At 42.6% G+C, this 14,618-nt stretch overlaps 1 protein-coding gene across 1 annotated transcript in view; it reads left to right on the forward strand.

Annotated features, from left to right (window-relative positions):
- The window catches only part of LOC145340407 (nuclear receptor subfamily 2 group C member 2-like), a 263,492-nt gene that overhangs the window by 72,783 nt on the left and 176,091 nt on the right, over positions 1-14,618 (forward strand). Inside the window, exons 3-4 of the mRNA XM_080184880.1 lie at positions 2,790-3,026; positions 13,833-13,935. Coding sequence (XP_080041006.1) covers positions 2,790-3,026; positions 13,833-13,935 — 340 coding nt within the window. The remainder of the gene's footprint in view (positions 1-2,789; positions 3,027-13,832; positions 13,936-14,618) is intronic.

Here is a 14,618-nt window from a genome sequence, read left to right on the forward strand (position 1 = left end):
ACAGCAGCGTAACAGCGGTTTTCCAATCCGCCAGCGCTTCCCCAGAGTCCAGCAAATTTTGATAAATAAATACTAAGGCATCTGCTATTACTTCTGCCATTTCTTTCAGAACCCTGGGATGCATTCCATCCAGTCCCGGGGACTTGTCTACCTTCAGTCCCATTAGTCTACCAAGCACTACCTCTCTAGTAACAGTATTAAGGACCTCATCTCCTACCAACCCTCTATCTTTAATATTCGGTAAGCTATTTGTGTCCTCCTCCGTGAAGACTGACATAAAAAACTTATTTAAAGATAAGGTCCCTCATTGCAGACTGGTACAGAAGGTGAAGTTGCACGGAATCAGAGGGGAGCTGGCCAGATGGATACAGAACTGATTCAGTCATAGAAGATAGAGGGTAACAGAGGAAGGGTGCATTTCTGAATGGAGGGCTATGACAAGTAGCATTCCTCAGGGATCAGTGCTGGGACCTTTACTATTTGTAATATATATAAATGACTTGGAGAAAATATAACTGGTTTGATTAGTAAGTTTGTGGACGACACAAAGGTTGGTGAATTTGCAGATTTGCAGATGAGGACTGTCAGAGGACACAGCAGCATATTGATCGGTTGGAGACTTAGGCGGAGGGATGACTGATGGAGTTTAATCCGGATAAATGTGAGGTAGTGCATTTTGGAAGGTCTAATACAGATAGGAAATATACAGTAAATGGCAGAACCCTTAAGAGGGAAAGGGATCTGAGTGTTCAGGTACATAGGTCATGAAAGTGGCAACACAGGTGGAGAAGGTAGTGAAGATGGCATGCTTGCCTTCATCGGCCGGGGCATTGAGTTTAAAAACTGGCAAGTCATGTTGAAGCTTTATAGAACCTTAGTTAGGCCCCACTTGGAATATAGTGTTCAATTCTGGTTGCCATACTACCAGAAGGATGTGGAAGCTTTGGAGAGGGTACAGAAAGGGAAGACTGGACAAATACATGAATAGGATGGGAATGGAGGGATTTGGTCCCTGTAAGAGTAGGGGGTTTTAGTTCAGTTAGGCAGCATGGTCAGTGCAGGCTTGGAGGGCCGAAGTGCCTGGTCCTGTGCTGTTCTTTGAGGAGTTTGCGTATTCTCCCCATCTCTGCATGGGTTTCCTTTGTGTGCTTCGGTTTCCTCCCACAGTCCAAAGATGTGCAGGTGAGGTAGATTAGTGTCAGGGGGACTAGCAAGAGTAAATGTATGGGCTTATGGGGATAGACCTGGGTAGGATTGTGGTCAGTGCAGACTCGATGGGCCAAATGGCCTCCTTCTGCACAATGTTTCTTATGTTACTTTTGACTCCTTAGAGCCTATACATCATCTACAGTGCATAAGTAATGAGTAAGATGGAATAATTTCCACTTGGTTGGCTATTGACATTGGAGCAACAACAATGAGTTCAACATCATGTAGGACTAAACAGCTTATTGTTCTCTTGGTTGCCCATCCACTACCTTATACATTCACTCCCTCCACCACTGGTACATCGATGTTTATCATCTACAAGGTTCATTGCAACAACTCACCAAAGCTCCTTCAAAAGCTCCTTCCAAACCCAGGACCTCTGCCACTAAGAAGGACAGGGGAAGCAGTAGTATGTGTGCACCACTGCTTCCAAGTTTCCCTCAAAGCAATACACCACTCTGTTCTTTTACTGTCCTTTACTGTCGCTGAGTCAAAATCTGGTAATTCCTCAGCACAGCACTGTGAAAGTTCCTTTGCCACATAACTGCTGTGGCCCAGGAAGTTCACCACCATCTTCTTGAGGCCAGTTGGGGGTGGGTAATATATATTTATCAGCAGTGTCTATACTCTGAAATTTTGAAAAAACAGGACAGGTGAGTCAGAGATAAAACATAGAGAGAGTCAGAAATTGGAAACAGAATTAATGAAATTCTTCTAATCAGAGTAAGAGTAGGAAGCACCATTGACTGGAGTTTGATTCCAGCCTTGGATGACTGTATACAGTTTGCACACTCTCCTTGTGTCTGCATATGGGTTTCCTCCAGGTTCTCCAGTGTCCTCCCATATTCCAAAGATGTGCAGGTTATGTGGATTGGCCATGCCAAATTGCCCCTTAGTGTCCAAAGATATGCAGATGATAAATTGCTGTTTAGTGTCTGAAGATGTGTAGGCTAGGTGGATTAGCCAGACAGAGATAGGGTGAAGATGTGGGCCTGGTTAAGATGCTCTTTTGGAGAGTCGGTGCCGACTCAGTGGGCCCAATGGCTTCCTTCTGCACTGTGGGGATTCTATGGTTATATGGTTTTAAATAGATCATTCAAGTTATCAGGCACAGGTCAGTATATCAGTTTGGTAAGAGACAGTGATTTTCATCAAGATGGAAATCTGGGCCAGAAATGTGAGTAGGGTAAGTTTGTAATGACTGTAAACAAATTTTTGTACTTTTAATTTACCTATTTGATAGTAAATAAACTGTTAGTCGATAGTTTGAACCTTGGATTGATTCAATTATCAAGTATAGATGAAGTTATTGTGCAATAATAAAAATGCTTTTGGCATTCAGTTCTTATGGGATACAGGTTCCCATATCGGAGTGTTCAGGGGTATTCTAGCCAATTTGAACATCCTAAGTTCCAGAAATGTAGCAGTAATCAACAAAATTCAGCTGGAAAATATTGCACAACTAAAAGAAGTGAATTTTTTTATTTCTACGTAGTAGGTTCTAGCAGTGGGGCTCTTATCTGACATTAAAACTGAATCTTTTGTATTCATGATTATAAAAATTGGTAACTTTTTTGCAGATTGTAACTGATCAACAAACAGGGCAGAAAATACAGATAGTGACGACCTTGGACACAGCTGCATCATCCAAAGAGTTTATCGTGGCCACTCCAGATAGCAGAGGTGCGGGAAGGGTGATATTGGATGGTGAAGACAACACAACCCAAGGAAAACTTGTTCTGACAACACCTGAAAGTTCCAGTTCGAAGCAACTAATTCTCACCACTGCAGATGGCATTGTACCTCAAAGATTTCAGGTAAGTAACCTTCTGCCTTACTGTATTCATCTTGTGCTTTGAGTTACTGGGGTAGAAATTCACCTTGCATGGTATGGTATTGGCCTTCTGTTAGATTCCTTGCTGTAGTCAGCTAATTACTGCTACTGAGGGAATATTGGATCAGAGAAGCAATCCATGCTCCTGTGTGTTTGCTGCCCTTATCCTTCTACATTGTAGAGGTTACCGGTGTTAGAAGTGGCATTCTGATTTGCTGTAATGTGTCTTATATATGGAATGTGTTGCTGCCACTGTGCATTAGTGTTGAAGGGAGTGAATGATTAAGCTGGTGGATGGGATGCAGATCAACTGAATGGTGTCTTTTTGAGTGTTGGAGTTGCACTTAGCCAGGCTAGTGAAGACAGTTCTGTCACAATTCTGATTTGTGCCTTGTAGAAGACAGAAGGTGAGTTACTCGCTACAGAATCCCCAGCCTCTTATCTGCTGTTGTAATCATAGCGCTTCTATGGCTAATCCAATTTAGTTTCTGGTCAGTGGTAACCCAAGATTTTGATAATGGGGGATTCAGTAATGGTCATTTTTTAAAATAAGTATTTGCTCATGACGTGTGAGTGTCACTAGCTGGGCCAACATTTATTGCCCATCCCTAAATTTTCCTTCAGTGCTTTTTTAGGGCATTTAAGAGTCAACCACGTTGCTATGGCTCCAGAGTCAGAATCAGAAATAAGGGAAGTTAGAGTCTAATTTCTAATTTAGTTGAAGATCCTTTGATTGTCCTGGAGGTGAAGATGTTGAAGCAAAGTGGCTGATTTGGATTAACTGGTTTGAGGATGTGGTCAGATGTAGAAGATGTTGCAATTATTACAATATCTTAATTCGTTGGTAGATTTCTGCTAAAATTGACTTCAAACTGGGTAACAAACTCATTCCAAAACAGAAAAAGAGAGAGAGAGCCCAGCTTTCAGCCGAGGAGAACTTCCTTGCAATCGTTCTGCAGTGGCTGCAGTCTGGCCTGTTGTACTTCACCTATTGTGTATAGCCATTGTTTTAATAATCAGCACTTTGCATTTTATTGTCTTTTCTTTAGACAGTGAAGAGTTTTGATTGGTCCCTGAATTGTAGGAAATTACTCTGTCCTTGCAATCTCCTGAGGACATTGAAACAGAGCTGGAGTAAGCCATTCAGCCCTTTTAACCTGCTCCACGATACATTTTGATCATGGCTGATCATTATTCAATATCCTGATCCTGTCTTCTCCCCATATCCCTTGATCCATTTAGCCCCAAGAACTATTCTAATTTCTTGAAATTGAACAACATTTTGGCCTCTACAAAATTGTGGCAGCGAATTCCACAGATTCACCATTGTCTAAGTGAAGAAATTTCTCCTCACCTCAGTCCTAAAAGTTTATGCCTTATCGTCAAACTATTAACCTAGTTTTGGACACCCCACTGTTGGTAATATTCTTTCTGAATTCACCCTATCTAATCCTGTTAGAATTTTATAAGTTTCCATGAGATCCCCTCTCATGCTTCTAAACTCATAAGAACATAAGAACATAAGAAATAGGAGCAGGAGTAGGCCGTCTAGCCCTTCAAGCCTGCCCCGCCATTCAATAAGATCATGGCTGATCTGTCGTGGCTCAGTTCCACTTTCCCGCCCTCTCCCCATAACCCTTAATCCCCTCGCTTATCAAAAACCCATCAACCCGCATCTTAAAAATATTTAGCGAGGCAGCCTCCACCACTTCAACGGGCAGAGAATTCCAGAGATTCAACACCCTTTGAGTGAAGAAGTTCCTCCTCAACTCCGTTCTAAACCACCCCCCCTTTGTCTTGAGGCTGTGCCCCCTAGTCCTACTATCCTTTCTGAGCGGGAAGAGTCTCTCCACCTCTATCCTATCCATCCCATTCATCATCTTATATGTCTCAATGAGATCTCCCCTCATTCTTCTAAACTCCAATGAGTACAAGCCTAGTTTAATCAGCCTCTCCTCATAGCTCAATCCCCTCAACTCCGGCATCAGCCTAGTAAACCTCCTCTGCACTCCCTCCAAGGCCAAAATATCCTTGCGTAAGTGCGGCGACCAAAACTGCACACAGTACTCCAGCTGCAGCAAGACGTCCCTACTGTTGTATTCAATCCCCCTCGCTATGAAGGCCAGCATCCCATTAGCCTTCCTGACCACCTGCTGCACCTGCAGGCTGGGTTTTTGCGACTCATGCACAAGGACCCCGAGGTCCCTCTGCACCGTCGCCTGCTGCAGTTTTTCGCCACGTAAGTAATAGTCCTTCCTACCATTATTCCTACCAAGTGGACTACCTCGCACTTGCCAACATTAAATTCCATTTGCCAGTTCCTGGCCCATTCGCCCAGCCTATCTAGATCCTTCTGCAGACTCTCCACACCCTCCACGCAATGAATGCAATCCTAACTAATTTAGTCTCTCCTCATATGGCAGATTTGCCATCCCAAGAATCTGCCTGGTAAACTTTTGCTGCACTCCCTCTATAGCAAGGACATCCTTTCCTAGATACTGACACCAAAACTGCACATAATAGTCAATCCAATAGATTTGCAGCAAAACATCCCTATCTCTATACTCAAATCCTTTCACTATGAAGGCCAACAAAGAAACTGAGGATAACATTTTTTTAAAAATTTTGCCTTGGAAATCTTGCATTTTTAAATGGCTTGTTCTGTCTCATTTTAAATTGCAAAATTTGAACATATTTTGAACGCTTTTGTATTGTTTCAGTTTCCCAGGCTGAAAGACCACATTTCCCATTTTCACCTGCCTTTAGTAATGTTATGAAACCAGCAGCACTTGAAAACCTATTAGGAAGGCTGCCACTAAAAATAACTCTCAAAATCCCATCCATCACCTAACGTCCAATCTACCCCCGCCTCCTGGCCTGGCGCCCCCGCCTCCCGGCCCGGCACCCCCACCTCCCGGCCTGGCCCCCACCCCCTCCACCTAGCACTGTCAACTACTAGCGACCACTAGTGTCTTATTTTAAATAATTTTACTCCATTCTTGAAGTCATGAACTAGTGCAGAGTGGACTAGATAGCCCCAAATCCATCTCCTTGCTTGCTCCAAAAATCAATTCAAATTGAATCAAATTCATGGCCCCTACAAGAAACACATACAAGCTCCAAGCTGACAAGACAAGGCATTACACCTGACCTTGGACTTGATCTGATACTTGTTCTTGGCCAGAAGGCTGAGAAGCTCAACCCTGCCAGGGGATCATGTTATCAGCACATGTGATCTTGGCCAAAAGGTCTCCTTTTGTGTGCACAACTCATTATACTTTGCCCTCAGCCTGTAGATAAATTATTGAAATAACATCTGAGCAGTCAGAAATGTTACAGACTTAGTTGCATATGGACACGGGATTTTTCAGTATCTAAAAGTTGTGAATGGTACTGATCATCAAGCAATCATCAGGGCATGTTTCCATTTCTGACCTTATGATGGAAGGAAGGTCATTGATGAAGCAGCTGAAGATGGTTGGGCCTGAGGATAATACCCTGAGGAACTCCTGCAGTGAAGTCCTGGAGTTGAGGTGATTGACCTCCAACCGCCATAACCATCTTCCATCTTAGTAAAATGAAATCAAAACTATTCCTGGAAATCTGAAATGAAATCTTTGAAGTGCTGGGAAAAGGCAAGTCTGTCAGCATCTGTGGAGGTAGAAACAGTTAAAATTTTGAGTCAAATGACTTTACTTCGGAACCCAGACACATGTTTCTCAGCCCTTCAAAGGACTGTTTGGATCATAGTCTGGATTTGTGAACCTATTGAAAGATCTGTTCTAAAAAGTCTTAGTAAAAAGTCTGACAACACCAGGTTTTAGTCCAACCTGGTGTTGTCAGACTTTTTACTGTGTTTACGCCAGTCCAACGCCGGCATACCCACATCATGACTAAAGATCTTATCCATGCCTTTCCATGGATCTTTATATCCTCTGTGCCCACTCACCCAGTTTGCACCATGGAATCACTGAGACATATAATAACAGTGGCAGGCCTTCAGATGCATTTAAAAAACACCCATTCAGAAATCTTCTTTGAAAAATGTTGTAAAAGAGCCTTCATATTATCATATTAGCTTTACCTCACTTCACACCTTTTAACCTTGATGCAGTAAATGTATTGACATTGAAAGCAGGAGTTAAAAGAAATAATAACGCGGTATAACCTCATAAAGAATTCAATAAATTAAAGCAAACAGACCACTTCCACTTGTGAAAAACAGTTTGACCACTTGTGATTGTTCATACAGTTCACAAATGACCTCATTATCTAAGCCAAGATGCTTGGCTGATGATTGTGTTTCTGCTTTTTGATTTAGCCCCTAGTTGCTCTAACTCCCTCATTAAGAACTTCTTTCTTAATCCTTTATTTCATTGGGATCCATGTGAACCATTTGGATCTTTTCCTTCCCACTTCAGGTTCCTCTCCAGCCCTGAGGAGATGCCCTTAACCCTGACAGCAGGCAGCCAACACAAAAATTCCATTCTCAACTGCAGAGAATAGTGTATATCCTGCTAACAATACTGTCCCCTACTAATACAACATTCTTTTTTACTACTCCCACTTCAATGATCCTCATGTACCACAGTGCTTTGGTAGGTTTGCTTATCCGCCTCTCATATACACAGGTTGAAAGAATCTTAAAGTTGTTGGACAAGTGGGAAGGCTAAGGCTCCTCCATTAATATTCTCTGGATCCACAGACCCTCAGTTGTAGTCAAGTCCTCAAATTACTGACTATGAAACAAACCTGAAGAGGCTAGCCTAATGAGTGTGACTACCTCCTGGAACAAAGAGTCCAGGGAACTTTTTCCGATCCTGATGTATTGTAGAGTTTGAAGGTTGGACACCAGCTTATCAACCTGAGCCAAAGTTCCTCAAGCTATCAACATTAATTGTAGATCTGGTTGTTGGGGGTCACACTGATGTCCACGATTACCCACTTGCTTACAGCTGCAACAAATCACCTGTCCTGCCACCTTTATCGTACTTTATTGAATTGATTAGATTTCTTGTTGAGAAATATTACTTTTTAGCTTAAAATATTATTTTTTAGCTATATGAAGAAATTTAACAAGTTAGCCTATAAATTTTATGCAGTACTTAAACCGCCCAGGGATGAATTTAAACTACTAGGCATATTTGAATTATCGATAGTCACAGGTGAAGTGCCTGAAGATTGGAGGGTGGCAAACGAGTCTAGGGTCATAGAGGTTTACAGCATGGAAACAGGCCCTTCGACAAAACTTGTCCATGTTGCCCTTCTTTTAAAACCCATAAGCTAATCCCAGTTGCCTGCATTTGGCCCATATCTCTCTATACCCATCTTATCCATGTAACTGTCTAACTGCTTTTTAAAAGACAAAATTGTACTGCCTCTACTACTAACTCTGGCAGCTTGTTCCAGACATTCACCACCCTCTGTGTGAAAACAATGCCCCTCTGGACACTTTTGTATCTCTCCCCTCTCATCTTAAAACCTATGCCCTCTAGTGTTAGATATCCCTACCTTTGAGGAAAGATATTGACTATCCAGCTGATCTGTGCCCCACATTATTTAAAGACCTCTATAAGATCATCCCTCAGCCTTCTACACGCCAGAGAAAAATGTCCCAGTCTATCCAGCCTCTCATAGAATCATAGACAAACTACAGCACAAACAAGCCCTTCAGCCCACAAGTTGCACCGATCTTATCTCTACCTGCTAGGCTTACCTATAACCCTCAATCCTATTAAGTCCCACGTACTCATCCAGAAGTCTCTTAAAAGACCCTATCAAATTTGCCTCCACCACCACCGACAGCAGCCGATTCCACTCACCCACCACCCTCTGAGTGAAAAACTTACCCCTGACATCTCCTCTGTACCTACTCCCCAGCACCTTAAACCTGTGTCCTCTTGTGGCAGCCATTTCAGCCCTGGAGAAAAGCCTCTGAGAGTCCACGTGATCAATACCTCTCATCATCTTATACACCCCCAACAGGTCCCCTCTCATCCTCCATCTCTCTAAGGAGAAAAGATCGAGCTCTCTCAACCTATCCTCATAAGGCATGCCACCCAATCCAGGTAACATCCTTGTAAATCTCCTCTGCACCCTTTCAATGGCTTCCACATCCTTCCTGTAATGAGGCGACAAGAACTGAGCACAGTACTCCAAGTGGGTTCTGACAAGGGTCTTATACAGCTGCAGCATATTCTCCCAACTCCTAAACTCAGTTCCTCGATTGATGAAGGCCAGTACACCATACGCCTTCTTAACCATATCCTCTACCTGCAAAGCTGATTTGAGAGTCTTGTGAACCTGGACCCCAAGATCCTTCTGATCTTCCACACTGCTAAGAGTCTTACCCTTAATATCAGATTCCTTCATCCCATTTGACCTGCCAAAATGTGCCACTACACATTTAACCGGGTTGAAGTCCATCTGCCACTTCTCCGCCCAGTCTTGCATCCTATCTATGTCATGCTGCAACTTCTGATATCCCTCCAAACTATCCACAACACCTCTGACCTTTGTGTCATCGGCAAACTTACCAACCCATTCCTCCACTTCCACATTCAGGTCATTTATAAAAATCACAAACAGTAAGGGTCCCCGAACAGATCCCTGGGGCACTCCACTGGTGACTGACCTCCATGCAGAAAAAGACCCATCTACAACCACTCTCTGCCTCCTGTGCCCTTATAACTCAAACCATCAAGTCCTGGTAGCATCCTGGTAAATCTTTTCTTCACTCTTTCTAGCTTAATAATATCCTTTCTATAATAGGGTGACCAGACCTGTACACAGTATTCCAGGTGTGGCCTCACCAATGACTTGTACAACTTCAACAACACATCCCAACTTCTGTATTCAATGTTCTGAGCAATGAAACCAAGCATGCTGAATGCTTCTTCACCGCTCTGTCCACTTGTGAAGGAGCTATGAACATGTACCCCTAGATCTATTTGTTCTGTAACTCTCCCCAGTGCCCTACCATTAACTGAATAAGTCCTGTCCTGGTTCAGTCTACCAAAATGCATCACCTCGCATTTGTCTAAACTCCATCTGCCATTCGTCAGCCCACTGGCCCAATTGATCAAGATCCCATTCCAATTGGAGACAACTTTCTCCACTGTCCACTATGCCACTATTCTTGGTGTCATCTGCAAACTTCTAACCATGCCCCCTATATTCTCATCCAAATCATTAATATAAATGACAAATAACAATGGACCCAGCACTGATCCCTGAGGCGTACTGCCGGTCACAGGCCTCCAGTTTGAAAAACAACCCTCAACAACTACCCTCTAGCTTCTGTCAAGAAGCCAATTTTGTATCCATTTAGATACCTCATCCTGGATCTCGTGAGATTTAACCTTATGCAACAACCTACCATGGTGGAATTACTAAACTAGAAAGAGTGCAGAAAAGATTTACTAGGATGCTATCAGGACTTGATGGATTGAGTTATAAGGAGAGGCTGAATAGACTGGAACTTTCTTCTCTGGAGCGTTGGAGGCTGAGGGGTGACCTTATAGAGGTCTATAAAATAATGCGGGGCATAGACAAGGTAGATAGTCAATATCTTTTCCCAAAGGGAGGGGAATCTAAAACTAGAGGGCACAGGTTTAAGGTGAGAGGGGAGAGATACAAAAGTGTTCAGAGGGGCAATTTTATCACACAGAGGTCAGTGTCTGAAACAAGCTGCCAGAGGTAGTAGTAGAGGTGGGTACAATTTTATCTTTTAAAAAACATTTAGATAGTTACTTGGGTACGATAGATATAGAGGGATATGGGCCAAATGCAGGCAATTGGGATTAGCTTAGGGGTTTTAAAAAAACAGCAGCATGAACAAGTTGGGCCAAAGGGCTGTTTCCATGCTGTAAACCTCTTTGGCTTTATGACTGTAATTCATTACCACAGGAAGTAGTTGATGCCAAAACATTGAATATATTCAAGAGAGGCGGCTAGATAAAGTATTTGGGGCAAATGGGATCAAAGGCTATGGGGAGGAAGCAGGATTAGGCTACTGAGTTGGATGATCAGCCATGAACACAATGAACAGCAGAGCAGGCTTGAAGGGTCAAATGGCCTCCTCCTATCTTCTATGTTTCTATGTGTCATGTTACCTGAAGCATGACATTGTCCCATGCAGCTTCCTCACCCCTTCATCACTTATCCTTCATCCTTAGGAGCGGGTCCTAGGTTATACACTGCACAATATAATTGTGGAAAAGGTTTCCCTGCTTTGTTGAATCATAGAGTCATTTGTACGTGTCCAGACTCAGACATCGGTTTTTGACACCCACTATCTCTGCTTTTAACCATAGCAAAAGCTTCCTTTTGTTTTTGGACACCATGAGCTAAAGAGCCTAATGTTTATAGGATTGGGGCATCGTTAGTAAGGAAAACATTTGTTACTCCTCTTATTTACCCATGAAAAGGTGGTTTGCTGTAGTCTGATGTAGTTACACCCATAGTGCTATTTGTTAAGGATTTCGAACCAGCAGTGGTAAAGGAACAATGATATTGCTCCAAGTCAACAATTGTGTGTGACATGGAGGGGAACTTGCAGGGTGTTCCCATTGAAGTTGCTTGCACCTTGTGTATGGCCCACACTGCTGCCACTGTTTGCTGGAGATGGAGTGGGTGAATGTTTGAATAGCATTCAAACACGCTGCTTTGTCCAGGATGGTGTTGAGCTTCTTGTGTTGTCGGAGCTGCACTCATCAAAGCAAGTGGAGCATATTCTATCACAATCTTGACAGTGTTTTGTAGATGGTGAACAGGCTTTGGGAGTGAGGAGATAAGTTACTCGCTGCAAAATTCCCAGCCTCTAACCTGTTCTTGCCAGTCTTAACTGGCTGGTCCAGTTAAGTTTTTGATCAATGGTATTCATAGAATCATTGCATAATACAGTGCAGAAGAGCTCTTTGGCCTATTGAGTCTGCACCGACAAGCGAGAAACACTTGATCTCCCACCTTATCTCATTTACTTGCTCTTGGCCCAAAAAAATAGCTATGACGTGCCAAGTGCTCAGTCAAGTACTTTTTAAGGATTAGGGTTAGGGTAGGGTGGTGGAGGTAAGTCAACTCACCTCCACCATCCTCCCGGGCAGCGCATTCAGACCGTCACCACCCTTTGGGAAAAAATGTTTTTCCTCAAATATCCCCCCCAAACCTCCAGCTCCTCAACTTGAACCCATGTCCTCTTGTGACTGACCCTTCAACTAAGGGAACAGCTTCTCCTTATCTTTGCTATTTTCAAGAAAAAGTTAGATATAGCTCTTGCAGTGAAAGGGATCAAGGAATATGGGGTTAAAGGGGACCAGATATTGAACTTGACAAACAGCCATGATCAGATTGAATGGTGAAGCAGACTCAAAATGTCGAATAGCCTACTCCTGCTTATTTTTCTATATTTCCATCCACTCTGTCCACACCCTCATAATTTTGTACACTTCAATCAAGTTGCCTCTCATTTTTCTCTGCTCCATTGAAAACAAACCAACCTATCCAACCTCTCTTCATAATTTAAATATACTATCTCAGATAGCATCCTGGTGAATCTCCACTGCGTCCCTCTAGTGTAACCACATTGATAAAGGCAAGTGTCCCGTATGCCTTTTTCACCACCCTGCTAACATGCCCCTCGCCTTCAGAGATCTATGGACAAACACACCAACATTCCTTTGTTCCACACAACTTCCTAGCGTCATGCCATTCATTGACTACTTTCTTGTCAAATTACTCCTTCCAAACTATATCACCTCATATTTTCAGGGTTAAATTTCACCTGCCACTTATCTGTCCATTTGACCATCCCATCTATATCTTCATGTAGTTCAAGGCACTCAGCCTCGCTTCTCGGCCTTTTGGCCAAAATCAAGTGTAGTATCGACATGCTGTGCTTGGTTGAAGTCATGAGGTTACGTTCTGGCTTCATTTAAAGCCTTTGGCTAAGATGCAAATGAGATCAAGCCTTGGAAGAGGATTTATGCCTAGTCAATCAGCTTGGATCATGTAGATCAAGCCCAAGACAGGCACTGAGAGCCCTGTTTTGTCAGCTTGGATCGGGAATGTCCCAAATTGTTGAGACTCTGAATTGGACTTGATTGAATTGAATTGGAATAAAAACAAAAAAAAGGCATTCAGCTTCACTGTTAACCGCTTGGCCAATCTCTGTGTCCCCTGCAAACTTACTAACCCTACCCCTAACATAGTCATCTATGTCATTTATATAATGCTGAATAATAGAGGACCCAGCACAGATCCCTGTGGTATGCCACTGGACACTGGCTTCCAATCACTAAAGCAGTCTTCTGTCATCACCTTCTATCTCCTACAATTGAGTCCATTTTGAATCCACGTTATCAAATTACATATGCATTTTCTAATCCCCCTAACTCAGATGTCTTTAGACACTAAGGGGCAATTTCGCATGGACAATCCATCTAACCTGCACATCTTCAGACTATGGCAGGAAACCAGAGTACCCACGCAGACAAGGCTGGAATTGAACCTGGGTCCCTGACACTGTGAGACCGCACAGTTAACCACCGTGCCACCATGCAATCCTGCTTTGAAACACAATTTAATAATTTCACAATAGAACAGCTTTTACAATTAAGGCAATATGGTTATTATTAGATTTTTAAATACAGTTGCATTATCTGAACACTGAAAGTTATTGGCTTTTTAAAACAAGAGCTGTCAGAAATACTGGTTAGTAAAATTTTCAAGTTGGTCATGTGCTTGATAACACAAAGTTTACTGTCATATTTTGACTGCCCTCTTTTTCCAGATTGTGACAGATGCAGCTGCAGTAGAACGTCTGTTAATAAAAACCGAAGTGCAACGGTCACAACCTGTTGAGTATTGTGTCGTGTGTGGAGACAAAGCGTCAGGTAAACACCAACTAAAGTGTGATGTTAATGCAGGTGAAAGCTTGGAAGTATTGGGAACTTGAAGAGGCCATAAATAGACTCGTGAAATGGGTGGACATGTGGCAGATTAAATTTAATGTCCAGAAGTGTGAAGTGATTCACTTTGATAGGAAGAATGAGTAAAGACAATATAAAATAAAAGATGCAATTTTAAAGAGAATGCAGGAGGAGAGAAACCTGGGGCTATATACACATAAATTGGTGAAGATGGCATGGGAGGTTGAAAAGCTGCTTAATGAGGCATATATGGTACTATGTTTTAGAAATAGAATTCTAGAACACAAAAGTAAGGAATAATGTTGAATTTTGATAAAGCACTGACTTGGTCTCAACTGGAGTATTTTGTCTCATTCTGGGCACCACATTTTACGAAGGATGTAGAGGCATTAGAGAGAGTGTGTGAAAAGAGTCACAATAATTCTAGGAATGAGAGACTCAGTTAAAAGGAATAGATTGGATAAGTTGAGGCCATTCTCATTAGAGAAGGGAAAGCCGAGAGGAAATTTGATAGATGTGTACAAAAGCGTGAGCGGTCTTGGCAGAGTAGATGGGGACAAACTATTCCAGTTGGTAGAAGGGTCAAGAACAGTTTTAGTGCCTTATCTGGGGAAAGATGTCCTTGCTATAGAGGGAGTATAATGAAG

This window comes from Carcharhinus amblyrhynchos, chromosome 3, assembly GCF_965287045.1.
Source record: "Carcharhinus amblyrhynchos chromosome 3, sCarAmb.v2.hapA, whole genome shotgun sequence".
Taxonomy (NCBI): domain Eukaryota; kingdom Metazoa; phylum Chordata; class Chondrichthyes; order Carcharhiniformes; family Carcharhinidae; genus Carcharhinus; species Carcharhinus amblyrhynchos.